The sequence below is a fragment of the Platalea leucorodia genome (genome assembly GCF_965183815.1).
Source record: "Platalea leucorodia genome assembly, chromosome: 15".
NCBI classification, from domain to species: Eukaryota; Metazoa; Chordata; class Aves; order Pelecaniformes; family Threskiornithidae; genus Platalea; species Platalea leucorodia.
In genome coordinates this window covers 3,512,591-3,533,433 of record NC_138837.1, presented here as the reverse complement: position 1 = coordinate 3,533,433, position 20,843 = coordinate 3,512,591, and the positions used below count along the sequence as shown (strand labels likewise).

At 44.5% G+C, this 20,843-nt stretch overlaps 1 protein-coding gene across 5 annotated transcripts; it reads left to right on the top strand.

Moving 5' to 3' along the window:
- Positions 1–514: 514 nt before the first annotated feature.
- Positions 515–20,682, top strand: SNAPC4 (small nuclear RNA activating complex polypeptide 4). Of its 5 annotated transcripts, none has more exons than XM_082327551.1 (23): positions 515–677; positions 2,375–2,415; positions 3,594–3,752; positions 4,304–4,429; positions 5,292–5,370; positions 5,914–5,995; positions 6,858–6,962; positions 7,541–7,613; positions 7,932–8,096; positions 8,332–8,479; positions 9,493–9,599; positions 9,885–9,979; positions 10,705–10,799; positions 11,436–11,521; positions 12,233–12,634; positions 13,676–13,765; positions 13,997–14,237; positions 14,344–14,414; positions 14,740–14,838; positions 15,075–15,102; positions 15,758–17,862; positions 19,218–19,348; positions 20,269–20,678. In XM_082327551.1, exons 2-22 carry the CDS (start codon positions 2,413–2,415, stop codon positions 19,335–19,337), a joined length of 4,479 nt encoding a protein of 1,492 aa, XP_082183677.1. In that variant the 5' UTR covers positions 515–677; positions 2,375–2,412; the 3' UTR covers positions 19,338–19,348; positions 20,269–20,678. The 5 variants fall into 5 exon arrangements, with proteins under 5 accessions (XP_082183677.1, XP_082183675.1, XP_082183676.1 ...); XM_082327549.1 differs by lacking the exon at positions 515–677 and adding an exon at positions 1,130–1,360 and having other exon boundaries at positions 20,269–20,682; XM_082327550.1 differs by lacking the exon at positions 515–677 and adding an exon at positions 1,130–1,354 and having other exon boundaries at positions 20,269–20,681.
- Positions 20,683–20,843: the final 161 nt, after the last annotated feature.

The window sequence follows — 20,843 nt, the reverse complement described above, 5'->3', positions numbered from 1 at the left end:
TTGGTTTACGAAGACTCCCCTCAGGCTATCCCAGGCGCTCGTCTAATACTGAGGTTGCAGCTAAATGTCCCCAGTGGGGTTTTTTTAGGGTTGAAAGTCAGGTTCTTGTATTCCGTAAGCCAGATCAGCTAGTCCATGACTAGCTGCCTTGTATTTTCTTCCAAGTTCAGGTAATAAAAGTAACTAGAATGTGTAAGTCTTATTTTTTGTACTTAATATAAAACTGTTGTACTTAGACTCTCTAATTCTCTTATACTTTACTTCTCTTAAGTGTCTTGTACTTCACTTCAAGAAGCAAAGGTTTCAGTCCAGAGAAACTGCTTGAAAAATCACACTGCGCGGGCCGCCGCCACCGCGCCGCCGCGGGCTGCTCCCTCCCCAGCCTAACGCTGTCTCTCTCCACCTTCCAGGCAGCTGCTCTCCGGAGCGGAATCGCTGCAGCTCGTCGCCGATCTCCTGAAATCGATAGACAGAATTTCTGAAATGTCAGAAGATGGACAGTAAAACTACAAAACGGACTCGAACAGAGAACTTTGCTTTCACGCGGAAATCGTTCCTTAAAAGTTAATTTCTGGTACCGTTGCGACGTGCGAAGCCGTTCACGCTCCTGTAGAACCCGCCTGTCTGTCTCTACCCACCGTGCGGCCGCCGGGTCGCCAAAACCCGACTGGACAAGAGTAGGTCCCTTTTCCCGCTAGGCCGGGCCCACGGGCCCTCCTCCCCTGCACCCCCTGCCCCCGGCTGCCGGCGGGGACCCCCGAGCGCCCCAGCTTTTGGCGGGATCTGCCCTCGCCGCTCTCTGTCCCCGTCAGGGCGCTCCTCGCCGCGGCGGGAAAAGGGCTTGCGCGGGTTCCTGCGGCGCGGCGAGTCCCCGAGGCTGCGGCGGGGCTCGGCCCCCGGGGGCGGGGTGCAGCGCTCGCCCCGGCCGCCGCGGAACCGGTTCCGTGGGGGCGGAGCGGGGACCCGGCGGCGTCCTCACGCCGGCCGCGTGCGCCAGCCCCGCCCCGCCGCGGCACCGGCGGCTCGCTCGATTGGCTGGCTCGCGTCACGTGTGGAGGGGGTGCTCAGCTGACCCAGGCGCCCAGCAGTGATTGGGCGCTGGGAGAGGGGGCGGGCCCCGTGGCGAGGCCGTGCGGCCCAGGCCCGGGAGCCTGCGGCGCCGCCATGTCCCGGTGGCCGGGCCCGGCCGGGGCCCGCCGGCCCCCCGGTGCCGAGGCCGCGCCGTCCTCCGCGGCCCTCGACCTGAACGCGGAGCGGGAGAAGATCCGGCGGGAGATCGAGGAGCTGGAGCGGAGCCTGGAGCCCGGCGGGGCCGGCATCGAGGTGGCCGTGTCCGACTCCAGCCTCAGCTCCGGTACGGGTACGGCGGGACGCGGGCTCGCCCCTCCAACCTCCACCGGTGCTTCTGCTCCTACACTAAGTTACTGCTCTGGCTCTTGAGGCGCGCGTCCGGCGTGGCGGGAGAGGGGCTCGCCTCGGTTTTGTGCTAACCCCGCCATTTCTGCCGGGCGCTGCGCACAGACGGTGCTGGGAACGAGCTCTGGAGGACTTGAGGCGAGGCGTCTGCTCAGGGCTTTCCTTAGCGAGCGTCCTTGCAGGGGAAGCGTCTTGCACCGGTGTTTTGCATATTTTCGTGATGAAACCCACGGCGAGCTAGCGGGGAAGGTTTGGAGAGCCGTCACGCCTCCCGATGGAGGTTTCTAGCCAGGGCAGGTGGTAATGAGCTGACTCATGAAACGCAACAGCCTACCAAATACTGGCGATAGTTAAATCCCAGCTGTTTCTACGCTATCTTAATGGACAGCACAAACTCTGCTGTGTGAGCCGCTCCGTTTTGCAGCCTGCCTGTGCCTCCTAAAATTAATTTTTCAAAGCAAAGAGGGGGTGGTAATAGTTCAGGTAGCTATACCTCTGGTGGCTGTCACAGGCCTGTCAGGTGTCACATCCACAGGTGTCACATCCACCTGTGTTTTGATCATGCAAGGCTGAATGACGTATGTCAGAAGTCTGTAGCCACACTGAATGCAAAATCAAATATTGCTGAAGAGTGTGGAAGGGCTCCTAGGTGCTTTCCAAGTTTATGGGTTCTGTTGGGTTGCGATGTTCACTTGGCTGCACACTCTGGTGCCTGTAATTTGCCATGATGTGTAGGGCCATGATGCAGCCTGACTGTTGCTGTAGTTATCAGGAGCTGCTCTTTTTTCCTATTCTAGAACAAAAAAGTGCGTACATGGAGTAAAAATAAATATCATTTTTACTTGACAATATTGGCAGTATCCAAAAACTCTTAACAGTCACATCTGAGATACTATGTGAAGCTTTTCTTTTTTTATCCCACTGCAGTCAGCATTTTTGTATTTTTGTTGTCTAACAGATGATGGTGAAGATGATGACTCAGATTCTCATGCTGAAATGGTAACTATTTTCTCTTTAAACATATCTTTCTGTCTGTCTGTTGAATGGAGCAGGAGGAAGGGGAATTTCACTCTGTTCTGGGGAAATCTATGCAGCTGGCTTGACTTTGTAGCTTGGGAAGGATTAGTAATAGATCTGGAGGTTTAGTTACTGCTGTCCAGGACTTTGTTATTCAAGTGTAATAGGGAGACTTCTTTATGTGAAAACAAATGAGAGGGATCAGAGGCCTCACTGCTCCAGTGCTTGCTGATCTCTGTCACTGGAAACACACCGGCTTCTGGGGAGGTTGCAGAGCAATTGCACGTGAGAAAGAAATGATCAGCTTGTGATCAAGAAATGTTTTACTTCCTTGTACCTGAAGAATACGGGGTTTGTAGATGAGGGGAAAATTACTTCTAAGACTTTTTACAAATATGTTTACCTCTGGTGTTGTTTTAAACATAATATTTTCTCAGACTTTGTATAAAAACATTTAGCAGAGAAGTATCTTAACACCTGTACAGCACAGGAAAGGAGAAGCTAGTTTGTGAAGACAAATCTGCTGGTGCAGGTTGGACCCAGGTGCAGAGCACTTCCATGAAACAGCCCTGCTTTGTGTCTGAAGCATGTGGTAATAAATAAGAATTGCTTCAGTAGAAGCACAGATGAGGTGGAAATCTGAAGGGGTCGTTCTGAAGTACAGGTTTAGCAGGTGAGAGAGCCCCAGTGTCAAGTACTAGTATTTTGCAGTTTACTTACAGTTTTGCAGTTGATGGCACAAGACCAGGTGTTGGCAGGGTTTGGAGTCAGACTTTGGTTCAAATAGCAGCAGGCTGAACTAATGAACAGGGTGAAGGGGAGCTAGGCGAGGCTGGTAACGCTGCCTCTGGGAGTGTTCAGAACAACTGCCAGGGAGAGACAAAACAGTTATGTGCCTCCAATTCTTTTGAAAATCAGTTTTGTAAGATAATAGAAGTATTGAGTTACAAAAATAATTGTTACATACCTGCTTTTAAAGCATTCCCCTCTTCCCCTCTTCCCCTCTTCCCCTCTTCCCCTCTTCCCCTCTTCCCCTCTTCCCCTCTTCCCCTCTTCCCCTCTTCCCCTCTTCCCCTCTTCCCCTCTTCCCCTCTTCCCCTCTTCCCCTCTTCCCCTCTTCCCCTCTTCCCCTCTTCCCCTCTTCCCCTCTTCCCCTCTAGGAAATGGAAAGAGAAGATGACAGTAGCGATGATGATATTGAAAGTAGTCTGCCACAGGATCCAGAAACATGTCTGCAGATGAACCATGTGTACCAGGAAGTTATCCAGGAAAAGATTGAGGAAGTCGAGCTTCTCATTGCACAAAACAGAGAACAGCAGGTGAGTGAAACAGGAGTAAAATGTTCATTCCTGCACTTTTCTGGGTTGCCATTTCCCATCTTCCCCTGCCCATCAAGCCCAGTAAAACTTCCCGGGACATTCCTAATCCATCACAGGTACCGGTGGAATCGGCTGCAGCAGCCATAGTCCCTTCTTCACGTGCTGGTGCAGTGCTCAGCTTGCTTGGCCAGGAACCAGGTTCATTTTCTGCCTGGCAGTTCAAACCAGTGTCACTTGACGGGCCTTTCGAATGGCTTATTTGACTGATGTTTCTGTGCTTTCTTATCACCAAAAATGCTACCACTAGGGTATTTTATATCTTATATTTTAGCTTGTTGTAGCAAGTTAGGTTTTTTTTTTTTTCCAAATCATCTGCAGTGTACTATACAGACTTAGGAAGTTCCAAATCCTGTCTTAAACACATACACTGATTTACAGTCTGGTGCTGCAAATTTGAACCCTGCCTGGGATATTTGTGATGGCTCAGCCACTGCTGTCTGAAATTAGGAACTGGAAGGAGGCACTGATACTGTTTAATTCTTGTATTGCAGAAGGAAATGATGTGCGAGCTCAGTGGTCCAAAAATAGCAAAGGCAGGAGATGGTAGAAATCTACCAGCAAATATATTTTTGGGACATTTTATGAAGCCATACTTTAAGGATAAAACAACAGGAATTGTAAGTAAATATAACTAGGTTACATACTGATATGTCTTTCAATGATAGGTTTAAATTGTAACTGTTACATTTCAGCTGTGTAACTGTGAATGTTCCTCCTCGGTTTGAAACCTTTTTTTCCTCACTTGTTGCTTACTTACCCTCTTTTGGAAATGTTTGTTCAACCCGTGTCTGGCTGTGACGTCTGAAAGTGAGTTCTGAGGAGTGGCATTCCAGCCATGGGGCACTTGAACATTCTTGTTTTGGACTTAACTTTGATTGTTTGTCTTCACCCCACGATCCAATTCCATGCTGTTGTTTAAAGTACTCATTGAAATCTGATTGTCTGTGAAACTGAGTTTTCTGAGGCAAATGTTGCTACTTTTTTCATGTGTTTTTAAAGGGTCGCTAGCAAAAGGAGATCTTGACTTTTTGTCGTAGCTAAGATGTCAACTGTCACCATACATATATTAATATAATATTCAAGCAATGACTGGTAATTTTTCTGTTAAATCCTACCCAAGTTGGTAGTGCATCTTAAGAGGGTCCAAACATGTGTAAGATGTGTCCTCATGTTCAAAATGCTTCTTCAGCCAACTGTCAGCTAACGCGAGCAGGCCTGGCTCTGAGGAGAGAATGTGCTGTGTAACCATGGACAAACTTACTTGCTTAAAGTATCCATTTGTATTTGTTTTCTTATGTCTTCTGGTGTATCTGTGAGCTAGTGCTAGAAAAGGTAACGTAGCAGTTCGAATGTGACAGTTTGCACAAGTTTGTTACCAGTCTTTTTTGTAGCAGTTCATGCTAGAGTTCTAAGAAGAAAGGGCGATTTTTCTGTGTATCTGACTCTTCCAATGTATCTAACCCTTCTAATCTTCGTTAGGGCCCCCCTGCCAATGAAGATGCCAAGGAAAAGGCAGCTCAGGGCATAAAATCCTTTGAACAACTGCTTTCAACAAAATGTAAGTAACTCTGTGTGCTGTTCAGCGTTCTGTAAGAGCTATAACAAATGTATATATTCATATTGTTAGTTCCCCCCCCTGCAATTTGCAGTTGAACATCAACACCTGATATTTCATACTTGACTCCACAAAAAAAGTAGCTAAAAGTAAATGGGATGCTCTATAAATTGTTTCGGTGAGTGATTAATGACTCCCTTCTTTCATTTGCATTTGTTTTGATGCATCAACTCCTGTGAGCACTCCAAAACCAATTGAGATCATGCAAGGGTAGTGCTCAGATGAGAGAAGTTCAAGGGACTCTTACAGCTCTAGATGGTTACAAGCACCTGGGTGAGGATCTTTACTGAGGTCCCTTTGGAACTAAAACTGAGCAAGAGGCTGCAGCTTGCCCAAGTCAGACGTGACATTGATGATTTAGGTGGGGAACTCTTATTGAAGACCTGGGGGATACTTTGACGGGGTATTGAAAGCAGCGGATCTCTCCTTTTCTTGGCAGTGGTTTTGCACTAATATCTGAATGCTCGATTACCTTGTTTGGTTTAGGGAAAAGCAGAGAGAAGACATTATTGCAGAAATCAGTAGTAAGTGACCGTTTGCAGCGCCTGCTTCAGCCAAAGTTACTGAAGTAAGTACTGTGCAAAAATCTTCTTTCTCCTGATCAGAACATTATACATGAAGGAAGGAGAGGATATATGTGGAGATTCCACCTTCCTTCAGCAAGTTCTTGTGTTAACTGCGATTCAGGAAGGTTACAAAACACAGCAGAGATACTTTGACTGTCACCGTTGGGCCTGGGAGAGCCGCTCTGTGAATTACAGCAGTGGTCCTCAGACTCCCCTGTCCTGTGGGCGCCAGTGCAGAGGATGACACTGCTGTAGGTAGCAGCATTTTTTGTTCTTTGTTGACGTCTATATTATCCGTGTGTGCATGTGGTACCAAAGGGTCTCAGACTGCAAGGTTCTGACCGTGTAAGCAAGAGGTTACAGCATTCGGGTTGGGTTGTAAACGCTTGATGATTGTTTTGTGGGTATCTGGCAGGGGGAGAGGTTTTGTTTTGTATTGTGACATTTTATAGCCATCTGTTTCTTCCCATTGACACCGTAGTATAATTTAAAATAGTCTACAGGACTTGAAGCTGAACTTGTGTTACGTACTGAGTCGTAGTGGTGTGTCCAGGGAGAGATTTCTGTGCCTGGAGTTGGTACAGTCATTGTTGCCATTGCAGCAATCGTTGGGTCTCTCTGTAACTACCAGTACGATTAATCGGAGACCTGTTCTGGGTCACTGATGTGCATCGAAGGGGCAAAAGTAGGACAATGAGTGTGGTGTGTGGGAAAACCTAGAACAACAGTTTTCTGTACTGTGGAAATAAACTTGAAGTAAAGAATGATACTTCTGGGGAAACCGTCTTTGCCTTGCATCTTCTGATGCCACTGACCTCATTCCCATGTAGTCATAGTAGTAATGATAAAAATGTCTTTGAACAGGATGAGTTATTGGAATCAGAAACTGGAGAAAGTCAAGACTGAAATGGAGAAACAGATCTTGGAAAAGCAAATCAAAGAAGTGGAGCGAGAAATAGAGGCAATTAAGTGAGAAGTCTTCTTTTTATGTTCTTGGTGAAAATGAAAGTCTGTTCTTGGAGTTTACTTCTTAAAGTTCCCTCCTTCCTTGAGCACTTCTAGATATGACATTTGGAGAAATCTTTATTTGTGTTGACTTGCAAAAAATTAAGTGCTGTTCAAACTCTGCAGGGCTCTCATCTCCACAGTTCTTTACTAAGAATGGTGTTTGGAATCTTGATACACAAACATAGTATCTACACCCAATACAGAGGTGGTTTTTTAAATAGTTCTTGATTTAGCAACAAGGAAGCAGAGAGCTTTTGATTATTAACACATCTGGAGCAGTGTATTTTGATATTGCATTAATCGTTTCTCCTGCTAAACCAATATCAACTTGTATGGGACTGTTTTTCAAGAAGAAACATTGTTTTGGGCAAAGTTACTATGTCAAAGAGCCTGATGCTTTGAGGTAGTAAGCGTTCAGTTCTTGTGGAAGTCAGTAATAGGTGGGAGGAATAAGATGAAGCAAGATCAGGAAGACAAAGTGACTGTTTAATTAACCATGTAATGTGGTTCGTTCTTTCTCTTTGTACCTTCTGCTTTAGCCAACTCCCAGAAAGTGACTTGTTAGGAAACAGATTCGATGAGCATGACTGGGAGAAAATTTCAAACATCCACGTAAGTTGGGAGATCAACTGCTTTATTACTTCTGATATCTGTGTCCCTTCTCTTGAGAATTACCTGACCTGGTCTAGTTTGCATCCACTGTTCCCATCGTGCATTTCTAGAAGTTGACTGTTATGTGGTCTCAACTTGGCAAGCACAGAAGCACTGAAAATTTGATCTTATTGGTTAAATTTGATGATTTAAATCTGGAAAACTTAGCAATAAGATGTATGTGAAACACAAAATATATTCCATATATCGGTGTTCCTGTCTGTACGGTTGTTTCAGTGCCAGCTACAAGACAAAACAGATTTTTGCTCTTTCTTTTAGTTTGATGGACAACGTAGTTCAGAAGAACTAAGGAAGTTTTGGCAAAATTGGGAGCATCCAAGCATCAACAAAAAGGAATGGACCGAGGAGGAAATAGAGAGGCTAAAGAAGATAGCTGCTGAACACGGTTATCTGGACTGGCAGGCTATAGCCCAGGAGCTGGGGGTAAGGTCTTCTGAGCTCAGAAACAAGAGACGACAAGTCAGTTAATTCTGACTTAACTGTGCCTCATGTCAGTTTTCAGAAAATGATGTTAATGTTAATTCATTGTTAATTAATGCTTTTCTGAGAAGCGTTCGAGAACAGTACCAAAAAAGTTTGGTACTTTAGCCTTGCCCTTTTGCTTTTTATCCTCCTAAATATCCAGTTATCTGAGTAGCTCTGTTTTTCTTATATTAAGACAAACAGGACACCTTTCCAGTGCTTGCAGAAGTATCAAGTCTATAACAAAGATTTGAAAAGGAAAGAATGGACCAAAGATGAAGATCGGATGCTTTTAGAGCTTGTTCAAGAGATGAGAGTAGGAAGTCATATCCCATACAAGAAAAGTAAGTGACCTACAAGCAGAAATGTCTTCCCTTCACCCGTAATGGTTGGGGTTTTTTCATTCTACCAGGCTTATGTCTGTTAATGTTTCTGCGTACTAAAGTACCCAGCATGCTCTGATTCAAGCAAATAATGCAGTTTTATTTCCTATTAATGTTTCCATTTCCAAGACAGCCACAGTTTTATGTTTTCACCTTACTTTTCTAGCCTGTGATCTAGACAAGGCACAACAATGCTGTGGCTCATCTGAAACTACAGATGTACCGATTTCTAAAAAATCGCCGTTGGTGAGCTGAATGAAGGAGGATGGTTGAGTTTTCCCTCTCTTTCTCCTTGGTGGGAGCAGTGATACATGCCTTTCCTGCACCTACCTGGAAGTTTCATTCTATCAACAAGATATAGTATTTCTTGGAACCTTTATCCATCTCTGAAATTTGGTTGAAACTGGCTGAGAGTTATTAACAAGTACTGATGGTTGTGTGAGCTTTGCTTTTTGTAGCAAAATCATCAAAGTTCTTCCCTAGAAAGCCAGTATTCATTCATGGCCAGCTGTTTTGGCAGTTTTCAGCGCTGTGCCCAGAAGCCTTTTCTAGGGGGTCAGTACTGCTGCTTCTGTTCCTCAGAAGTATGGGAGGCAGTATGACTGGTGAGGAGTAGAGTTGAAAATATAACCAAGTATCTGGGGTCCTAAATCCAAACCGGTGAGCGTAACACCTGGTGTCTTGAACCTGTCAGTTATGTAGTGGAGCTGAAACCTTTCCTAGTTCTCTGTTGTTGCAAGATGGATCGTTGGGTCATCGTGTCTCTAGTATGAATAATGCTCTTATAAATAGTAACATTTTGTGTATGCCACGCTCTTCCAATTCTTGTTGTGTACCATTGTTTAAGTATTTAAGCTGAGGTTTAAATGCTCCTTATGGCGATCCACTGTTGGAAAATATCACAGTTACAATGTAAGTAAAGGAAGATCAACGTGGTTTGCAACAGACTTTAAAATACACCTTTGCATTTCTAGTTGCTTATTACATGGAAGGAAGAGATTCTGCTCAGCTGATTTACCGATGGACAAAGAGCGTGGACCCCAGTTTGAAGAAAGGACCCTGGACACCAGAGGAAGATGCTGTAAGCTCTGTTCTCTGATGCCTAGAATTGCAGGGTGCAAAAAGCGGAAAGGTTAGACTGTTGAGATGTTGCATGACTATATACATCTGAGCTTTAATAGTGGCACAAAGGAATGTAAAGTGGACCAAGACAGGCAGTTTACACGTCAAGAGGGCTTAGAAGCTCCTAAACACTTCTGTTCAGAGATTTACAACACACTGGAAACAAATACAACTCGTTCTGTCTCAGGCCTATTGAAATTTTCATCGTAATAATCCTAACTCTTGCTTTGTCTGATTAACGTAGATGCTGTTGGCTGCGATTAAAAAGTATGGAGCGCGTGACTGGTATAAAATTCGGACAGAAGTGCCAGGGAGGAGCGATGCTCAGTGCAGAGATCGGTAAGTACGCTAAATGTAGCAACTGTGCTTTCAAGTTTATTACAGAGAGCCAAGATGCAACTTATTTTACAAATACGTTTGATTTGCTTAAACCAGTGTCACCTTAAGGGCTGTTTTTTAAAAGTGGTTATGGTCTAAATATAGTCTGTAACACTGTCTCCACATAACCCTGCATTTGTAGTTACCGAAGTCAAAAAGTTGAAACTGAGTTTAACAGAGAACAGTGCATCGTTGCCAGTGGCATGCTGCTCCCTCAGTATAGTTGCCTGTGGGTTAGCAGAAGTTGGGAAGGATGTTGTTCAAAATAAAGCAAAGGGGTCACTAAACGTGAATGAGTGCATGCAGGGAGGGAAGGTTGTCATCCCGGTATTGTCTGTCTGTCTGTGAAAATGATCTAGTCCGTGACTTCCTGTAACTGAACACCAATAATGAGGTGCTGAGCAATTTTCAGCCTTGGACCCAACTTCAGGAGAGTCAGAGTACAGTATGTCCTAATTTCAGTGACCCATTTTACAGCTGCTTGTTGTAATTCTTAATCACATGGCCTGATATTTTTGAGAACAAAGATTGTAGCTGTGCTGTATTAAGGGAGTAGGGATGGGACCCCTTAGAAAAAGGAAAGATCTGATAAGGAATGCTGGTGTTGTTCAGCCTAAGAGTATGCAGTGATGATCAGAACTGTACGAGCAGGATTGAATGTTCCTTTAATGTTTTTGTTTTTGAAGGTACTTAAAAGCATTGCACTGTGATGTAAAGAAAGGCAAGTGGAGTTTAGAAGAAGAGGAGCAGCTAATTGAACTGGTTCAAAAGCATGGCCTGGGTAAGCATTTCTGTGGCTTAATCTTTAGAAGTTTAGAGAAGTAAGTATTATTAAGGAATTTATCATTTAAGTTTTCTCCTTTTTCATTTTAAGCCCTGCAGCTGATACTAGAAGGCTCTGCTTCGTACTGGTGATTGCAACCTTCCTTATATTGTGTAGCCTGTTCCTGGAAATTCAGTTATTGAGGGATTGGGTAGTTCAGAGTTCTATAGCTGTGTTAGCAAGGTGTCAGAGCTATGACAGTTTAGAGGGTCGAGTTCCCCCCTAAACAGCCTGTGAAAGAGCTCTCTTATTTTCTCTTAAGACAACTTTCCTTAACAAATAGAAGCTTTTCAGCATTCAGTTTAAGCTTTCTTCTAAGCGCTTTCTTACTGCTACAAGGGAGTGTGTGGTTCTGTTAGGGTGTTCGATATTGGTTCATTTTGTAGTAGTTTCTAACTTTAGCTGAGTGTATAGTAGTGCAAAGTCTGATGGAAGAACACAAATGGGTATTAAGGTTTTGAGATCCATTCGTATAGTAACTCTGTCTCTTATACAAGGAAATGTGTAATATGTGTATAATGTTCTGCGCTGAAAAGGCCTGTCGTTCAGTTTGTTGCATTAATTGGTACGCTCTGCTCTGCGTCCTTTTTTTAGGTCACTGGAGTAAAATAGCTTCCGAATTGCCACATCGGACTGGCTCCCAATGTCTAAGCAAGTGGAAACTCATGATTGGGTCTAAGGTATTGTAAAAAATCCTGCTATGTCACAGTCCCATCTCTTTAATTAAGGTTCTCTAAACTAAAAGTGAAATCCCATGAAATTAATACAAAAGTTGACATTGATTTCATACAATCAAGATTTTTGTCGTGGATGTTCATGGACTAATTTTTTGATGTGTTAAAGCAGCCTTTGTTTTGAAGGTCTGAAGTTAATTTGCTACATATTTGTCTGTTATCCAGAATTTCTTTACTGCCTTGAAGTGCCTGTAAGGCTGGGATATACCTAGGGTTTCATGTATGTACCTCAGGAGTTGCCAGTTTTGGTAGCAGGCGCTCCAGAAATTCTGGCTGCTTCAGACCATGTTAAAGATAGTCTTGTTTCCATTGGCAAAGCGCCTGCCCTAGGGAAGGGGTCATGGAAACCCGAAGGTGTCAAGATGGGGCACTGCACTTTGTACTTCCACGTGCACCAGTTCTTAACACAAACTTGTCTCTATCTGTAGTTTTTCCTTTGCATACAAGAATCTAAACCAATAAAAATCTGTGTCCAAAGATTGCACTGGATTTAGTTAATCTTGGCAGAAGTACAGCAGAACTATCCATTTGGAAGTCACACCTTACTGATACGATACTGCCCCATAAAACTGTTTAACTTACTGTTTAATTTGAGAGATTTGCAAGTCCAGGGTGAACACTGGCTAAAACTTCTCTGTGCCTTTTTTGACTGAGAAGAAAAGATCTAGGCCAGCAAAACGCCGACACGTGCAAGAGAGTTCCACCTCTTCAGAGAGTAGCAGCGAAGACATAGAACTGGACTTAGCAGACAGTTCAGACAGTTCAGAGGAGGAGACGACAAGCAAGGAAAAGCGTGCATTTCCCAGCATTGATTTGTGGATACCAACACGGACAAATATGCAGGAGTCAAACAAAGGAAGATACCAAACTCCATCCCTTTTCTCTCCCGCGAGTGCTGATGCAAACACCAGTAGCAGCGAAGTTCCAAGTGCAGGGGGTGATGGAGACAAGGACAGAGTTGCCGATAAATCGTCGGAGTTGAACACCCTCCTGAGGGGCATTGCACGTCCACATTCAACGGACATCATAGTGAAGAATCCAGTAGAAGTAATGAACAAGGTGAGTCCTGGGACTCTCAGTCTGTTCTTGATGGGATTGGAGCTTAGATCAGAAGGGACCAGGAAGTGCAGTTGCTGCAGTAAAGAGAGTATGTGATGAGTAGATGGCAAAATCTTTTTTGCACTTCTGTTGGCTGCTTTCTCATTATGCCATTGGGGGGTGCTGTTGGAAACTGAGCTGTGGGATTAAACAGAAATTTCTAGCACTGCCTCCCCATGCATCACCTAGAAAATAGTTGTGTTTTCCTACCCATAGTGTCACATGAACAAAATTTCTTTTGTGTCTTCATAAAGCAGAATTGTCCAGTGAATTGTGGTGTCTCTCTGCCCTGGTGACTAGGGCGTATAGGCTTAAAGTTTGGAAGAATTAAGTTACTTACACATCTGTATCTGACTCTGAGTTGAGTTTTCACCCCTAATCAGGCACTGAAACAGTACCACCCTCCTAGCGCATTTTTGCAGAAAGATACTCCTTAGCAAAATATTAAATGTAAAAATTTCTATTTAAGTTCACGTAGGCAAAAATGTCCTGACTTTTGTGTTAAGAATTGCACGTGTGCCCTAGATGGCAGGGCCAGTTGCACTGATGACAAGTTTGTTGGTTACAGAAGTCGTGTGTTTTGGGGGTTATGGTATGCAAGGGTTGCAAGTGCTTTAATTTTTATTACAGATACAGCATTATTTTACTAGTAGAAGTTTAGGGAAGAGTCAGTGGCTTTTCCAAACCTCTTCCTGTTCCTTCCCTTTTATTGTTAAGCCAAAAAATGCAAAGAGAAGCATCCGATAAATTTTGGCCCTCGGTGTGGGTTTTTGTAGATACCTCACAGAAAGGCTTTTACAAAGTAGGGATTTGGTGGTGTCATAATGCACAAGGACTAAGAGGTAAGGTAAGCATCTGCACTTCAGGGCTGATCCCATTTAATAAGATACTTCCAACAGCAGGAATGTGGAGAACTTTTTTACCTTCTGTGTATAGTCAGTGCAAGTAATTTTCTGTGGTATACTTTCCCTTTTATCTTTTCTTGTATGCTTTTGTTTTAAGGCTTCCCGATGTGGAAAGCAAGTGCTACGGGTTACCCTGGAGAATGTGAGAAGAGTATTAAGAAATAACACATGCTTTCAGAGGAAACTTGTAAGTGCCTCTTCTGTCTGGTCTTGTGATGTGAGCACTGCCAGGCTGTATTTAGTGGGAAATGGTTTTTGATAGAATTACAAATCTTGCGCTGTAAGTCTCAAGAGGAAAAGCTCGTAATTTTTTTTTTTTTTTCCCTTCATAACTGCACCATGAATAGTTTGTCTTGGGACTAATTATGGTATAACCTTCCTGATTGGAACTCTTAATTATGTCTTTGTTCATGCACAGCAATCAAAGATGCTAAAACCTGCCACCTTTTTAACAAAAATATCTGGAGGTAGTACTTCTGTTGGCCAGAAGCTTCAGGGGCTGCAGAATATCACAGAGAAAACTTATCGTCAAGAGAGAGAGCGTTTGAGAAGAATGAACCTTGACAGAAAGCTTCTAATGGCAGTGACACCTTGGGTGGGCAATGTACTACTGCCTTGCACCTTGCAAACTGGGAAGATGGCTTTTCATCAGACAAAAGGTAGTCGTCACCCACCAGGGATCGTACTCTCCTACTTTTTGTCCCTGCTCTCTGACATCTTGTAAGAGAATGCCTAGCTGATTTTGATGTTGGGACTTTTTTCTAGCTGATTCCATTCAAGAGAAGATTAAGTCTGTCAGTCTCGTAAGCACTCCTCTGTTCACGCTTTTCATCCAGGTAGGTTTTACTGGCTTAGTAGCATTATCTGCTTTCAAACCGTGGTAATCTTTATTTCTGAATTTGCTTAAATAAAGGGTTTATCTTTGTTCCTTAAACTAATCATCTAATTACTGGATTAATCTGACCTCATGGCTTGCATATGATGTTTCTTAAATAAATCCTGCATCCAAAATCTTAATACTGTGAGGATTTTTTCTGTAAGTGTAAAAAATGTGCCCAGAATCTTGCATGTGAAGCCTCTCCCATCCATCTCGTATTGCCACTGGCTCTACCAGAACATTTTTGTTCTCGGTCAAATTTTAATGAAATTCTTATCTTGCAGCTCTTTCAGATTGATACCAACGGCTGCATGAAGATTATTCGTGAGAGAAGGCTAAGGCAGGCAGAGCTGCTTAGGGCTAATGCAAGAAGGCCTCAGCAGGTATGGCACATCATCTGTTTCTAAGCTTTTCCCACTGAACTCTTGACTAAAGTAGAGATTTTTCATTGTGTGTGGCCAGTAGTCCTGTTTGTGTGCGTGTGTTACCGGTTTGTTTTGGTTCAGAAGCATAATAAAATGTATAGGATGTTGGCAGATGTGGGTTTGATTCACATCTGTGCTGTTTTAATGATCTTCAGATATCTCAGAAGTATAATTTAATATAATTTTTTTGGCAGGCTTCCCAAACTATGGAGACTTCTTCAGGTACCTACCAGAACATTTATTTTTATGATGTGCAAGAACTTTCACTTAATTCATCACCGTTACATTAATGACCAATATAACTGAAGGAGAACTTTTGGAACAAAACTACATTGTCGTGCTCATTTTTGCTAGCTCTTGGATTTTCAGTTATTGGCTAAATATGTTACCCTTTGGTAAGGACTTGAAAAAATACTGAAGGGCTGGGGGACCAGTGGCATTGGGCCACCAGTTCTGTAGACTATGGCTGTTACATTTTTCTCCAGCAAGGTGCTGGCTGTAGGCTGTAGTGAACATGCTGGCACCGACCAAAACCCCAGTTTGTTGTTGTCATCCTGGCTGCTGCGAAGTGCTGGTGTAGTGCTGACCAGTACAATTCCTCGTGTGCGGTGCTAAGGTGCGTTCCTAGCCCATCTGTGATTTCTGGGGAAAATTACATCATTACTGAACAAGTGGTAAGCTTGCTGCATCAGTTATCTGAAGGATGTCAGGATGGGGCTTGATTAAATCAAGACTATAATGTTGTAGGAACTCTCACAAACAGGAATTTTGCTACTTCCTGTGCAGGGTACTTGATGCTTAATAGCTAAGGAATGGCTTTTGAAAACACTGTTCTATCTTTTTAATTTTTTTAAGTTTTATTTCCTCTCTTCTATAGGCAATTCATCGCAATCTTGTACTCAGAGGAACTCGCGAAGGGGCATACCAAGGAATGCTGTCAGGAGACCTGTTACCTTAAAAGCAAGGGAGACTTCCGCCGCTGTCTTTGAGAGCAGCGCTCCTGCCGTGCAAGGAGCTCTTCCAGCCCAAGCGCAAAGGCAGAAGCCTAAAACTGTCTCAGAATTACTGAGAGAAAAGCGGCTAAGAGAATCCCGGGCTAAGAAAGCTATGCAGAGGACAGTATTTGTTGCCCCACAGATGCTGGTTTCAGGGCCTCTGATAATCCAGCACCCGCCACAGCAAATCATTCCTTCTGCACAAGCAGGGAGCAAACCTGCAGCAGCTGGTTGTACAAACGGCCAAGTACAGTGTGCACCAGCTCCATTGCCAGCATTTACATCTGTTGCAGGTTCAACTTCTACCGCTGTTGTGCTCGAAAACCATTCCTCATCAGTGCCAGAAACTGGGGAAAGCCCTGGTTCCTCACAAGGGACAGAACGACAATGCAATAAGGAACTAAAAGAGCAAGCTTTGGAAAGTAGCCCTGAGGGAGGGTTTTCTCCTGGCATGAATCCAGCTGCAGCAGAGAAGGCCCCACATCAGGGAGGGTGCAATGGTCAGGTCCTAGCTGGTAGCTCAGCTTCAGTAGTGTTGCAAAACCAAGCTTTTCTGCCACATCAGATTACAGTGGTGCCTGTTGGCATCGAGTCTGGCACCAACAAATTGTCTCTTTCCACGCCACTTACCTGTGGGCTGAATAGTAATGGGCCACAGCAGAGGCCAGTCAATCTATTGCCTGCTCTTGTAACTCCACAAACTGGTTCGCATTTGATTCCCAACAGCATACTGCCTTTCACGTGGGTCGTAACGCCCCAGGCTTTGCTCCCCACCGCTGTACAAACTGTGGTGGGTGTTCCCCAAGGACTGCCAGCTGCTGCTGTGAGAAGTCAGACAACTGTGACTCCCAATGGCAATGTCTCTGGCTTAGGAGCGCCTCCTGTACCAGCTGGATCCAATACGCCTCACCCCAACAGTGCCGAGACAAAAGCACCAAGTGCCCAGTTAGCAGAAGGAGTACCTTTGGGAAAGACAGCTAACCATCCCACGATTCTCTTACCTGTGACCTCAGTGAGCCCTGGATGCACCACATCCAGCGTTTCTTCTGCAACGCCTGCGTGTTCAGACGGCTTCTCCAAGGCTTCTGACTCCTCTGCAGCTCAGACTGCTCTTCCACCTGATGCACCAACCCTGCATGCTGTGCTGCTGCCCCAAGCGCAGCTACCTGCAAGCACTCAAGGGTCTGATTCCCAATGTGTGTCGAATCTCCCTAGCTTGGGAAAGAGCCATGGCTCCATTACAACAAATGGATCATCTTCCAATCCAGGCATCATCACGAAAGGGATTGTGATCCAGCCAGGACATCCAGTTCCCCATAACAACGTCCCAAGGAACTCTGATTGCTTTGCTGCGCAAGCATTGAGAAATAGACCTATTGCCTGCAAACCTCCGACCACGCAGCCTGCTGACAGTCCACCCCAGCCAACCACTTCCAGTGCGGAGAAGAATCTGCTTGACTTTAGCCTGATTTCCCTTGAAGATGAGGGGCTAGTGAGGGAGTGGCTGAATGGGAAGCAAGGTGTCCAGGTACCATCACTGCACACCAGGTTGCCTTATTTGCCACCTTTCCTGTGCAACTTAAAAACCCTCTCGAAGCTACTTCTGCAGAAAGCAGCTCTAGAAGAGCAAGCGGCATGTCTTCTGCCTTCTGACGCCAGTCAGGATGAGGGCACTGGGGTTGATTTGCACGCTATCGGAGAACTGGTGCAGCAGAAACTCGGTGATAACCCTGCTTACCTCCTACTGAAAGCCAGATTCCTAGCGGCCTTTACACTCCCAGCTGTACTAGCAACTCTGTCTCCTCCAAAAGTGGCAACAACTCTGTCAGCCAGCAGGAAGCAATATGAAGAGAGTGATGAAGAGGAGTGGCAGAGTGAGAAGGAAGTGTCTGAGGAAGAGAGTTCTGGGAATGAATTCACAGGTGTACGGTCGGATTGGGCAGCTGGTGATGAGCCTGGAGACAAAGATGCTGATTTACTAAATCAGGTAAAAGAGAGGTGCCAGGGACTAAAAGCAGAAAGTTGAATATTGCACTGGAATCCAGGGTGAAACCCCCCACCGTTCTTAAGCGTAGCAGAAATTTAGTCCTTTTGAACAAGCATAGTTTTGCAGTTGATAAAAGGAAAAGCTCTCTAGCTCAGCTGGGAGCCCTTAGTCCTCACAAGGGTAAAAGTCTGTTTTATGTAGCACGTTAAACTTGACATGATAGTTCCCAGAAGTGGGTATCAACGCTCCCTTCCACTTAGAGTTTATAATCTGCTGCCCTGACTCTTGTATTTTTGAAATCAGGCCCTTATTTTTCATTGTATGTGTCCTTTAAACCACAATAATATCAGGGGAATTGTGTATGTTTGCTCCTATTGATATTTGAGGTCTTCATCCCAAATTGTTTTATATGACTAGAGCTGATTAGAGTATATGGATCGATGTAAGCCATAATGTCAAGCTAAAATCAGTCTCTGATTTTTAAGCTAAATCCACTACTGCCCAGCACTGTTCCTTACAGGACATGCCAGGAAGTTGTGCAGCTCAAATTTGTATTTCAATTCATTGTGGCTCCAAAATAAACAAACAAAACACTAATGAAGATGAATAAACAAGGTAAATGGCTCTTTCTACAGAAAGATGGCAAAGCTGCCTAAAAATCAGAGCTTTCCCATAGTAAAAGTCAGTAGTTATCTTTCTATTCTGGCTCTGACTTTTGAGTCTGGGCCAAGTTCAGTGTAGTTTGAACTGTGAGGCGTTCACCCAAAATTCACCAGCAATTCTTCGCTGCCTGATGGCCTTACTGCCAGCCTCTGTCCTGTGTCATCTTCCACCAGGCTCCCTCCTGCTCCTTTTATTAATGCTTTAGCCAGGTGGTTTTCCTGGTGCTTTTCAGTGAAAAGTTTGTGGTAGGGGTATGCTTTATGAGAAAGCAAAAGTTTGTGTTGACCTGTGTTGTCTGGGGCACTGTCTGGCTCCAGCAGTGAAAGCTAAAGCATCGCTTGTGGCAGGCGTGCAGCCTCTCTAGTGAATGGTTGTGCTCGCAACCCCCGTAACAAACGGTTGTGCCCAGACAGCAGCTACAGCAGGAATTGCTCTAGTTTGGTAGTGGTAGCAGAAGCAGGAAGAAACGCCAGCGTTGGCTGAAGGTTTCGCTCTGAAAACTTGGGGATGTTTTGTGCTTGCTGTGACATTGGTAATAAAATGTTGTTGTCCCATGCTTAATTTTGAAAATAAATGGAAGATTGTTTTGGAAATCTTGCTGAGCTCCCTAAAATAAAAAGATGGCTGAAGGGGTTCTTTTGCAATTACGCTAGCTCTCATGGTGTTGATAGTCTCTTCTGCTTATGTTGCAGGGCATGGGAGCTGAAGAGAATGCTGCACAGTCTGTCCTGGACTCCTGCACTGATGTGGCTGATGCCAGTGCTCCTCAAATCAGGAGAAGTGCCCGCTTCAGGAAAAGGAGGAGGGTGTGAGAAGGAAATGTGTTAGTAGCTACTCAGTGAATCTTGTATTTCTTGCCTGAGAAGAGAACCTGAAATGCATTTGTCTGCGGTACAGCTTAGACAATGAGTCATGACCTTAGGAAAGGACTGAAATTATCTCGACTTTTGTTCCCTTAGGACAGAGAGTTCTACAATCAACCGTTAGTCATAGACTAAGGCTAATACTTTGACTTTCGGGGGAGGGAAAGTTGATGTCTGCTTGAAGGTCAAACATTTAGCAGCCTTGTAGTCCATGCTACTGCCTACTAGTATTATACCTAGTTGGTAGCACTCTACCGGCTTGGCTGCTAACATGAGGCTAGTAGAGGGTCATGGTTGGTGGGACAGGAAAGCCTGGGCAGCTGCTGCTGAAGAGGGAGTTTGTGTGTGTGAATGCTAAACGTTGCAGCAGAAGCCAAAGTAGATCCTTGCTGCAGGTTCCAGCAAGCTGGCTGCAAGACGTCCTTGCTCGGGGTTGTCAGGCAATCCTCTAGATCCTGGGCGAGTGGCAGCAGCTCTTTGGGTAGTTTGCCCTCTGCAGCCTGGCTCGTGAGTCTTGATGTGAAGAATAGTATTAAAAGCTGGTGGGAGGCTGGGACTTAAGACCAGTGGGTACTTCATTGGCATTTGTCTCTAACACTTCATCTTTGAACAACTTTGTGGGGTTTTTTTTTTCCCTTATATGGCTTCATTTCTCTACACGTATAACAGGACAGCTTCTATAGGGTACAGGTGTGTGATGTCTTAATATCTGTTGGGGCTTTTGGTGAAATAGACTGAATGAACGTGAACGGTGGTAGACTTGCAGGGTTGTCGGATGAGACTGTTTGGGTTTTTTCTTTAAAATTGGTTTTAGAAACTCCAAAAGGGCAGCTTCCCTATAAAAATGCTGTGACTAATAGTTGTTTGTGCTTTGTTACAGGAATCGCTTGAATGAGGTCTGCCTTCCTACACGGCAGTAGGAGATACTCTTTGCACTATTCACTTTTAACACTTCCAACAAACTGGCTAGACGGACCTGAGGAAGAGAGGAAAATGGCTGGACTGGTTTTCCCATCGCCTGACAAAGTCTGCATCTTTAGAGAAGTTGCAAAAAATGAACCAAAATAGCTGGAGGGAAGTCTTTCAGGCATAGACCAATTCTGTTTTCTTTCAAACTAGCACCTGCCATAGATGCCGGGGGGAAGATTGCTGGAGATCTGGGGAAACTAGCAATGATGGTTATTTATTTCCTTTTTGTGGTAGCCCCTATTTATGTCAGTGATTATCCATGTTCAGAATATGTTGCTCGTTGGGTGTTTTTTTAGTGCTGTGACAGTGGTTTTGCTTGATAGCTAACTGACTGAATACTGCTGAATAAGCAGCAGATTAATTTTGTATCAAAATGAGTCTTGAGTATTTGTTGAAATACAGATGTTTTATTTTTCTCACTTAAAAATTACTGATGTATTCTGTGTGTTTATTTTTCTGGTAAATAGTGCTTTTAATACTGTGTGT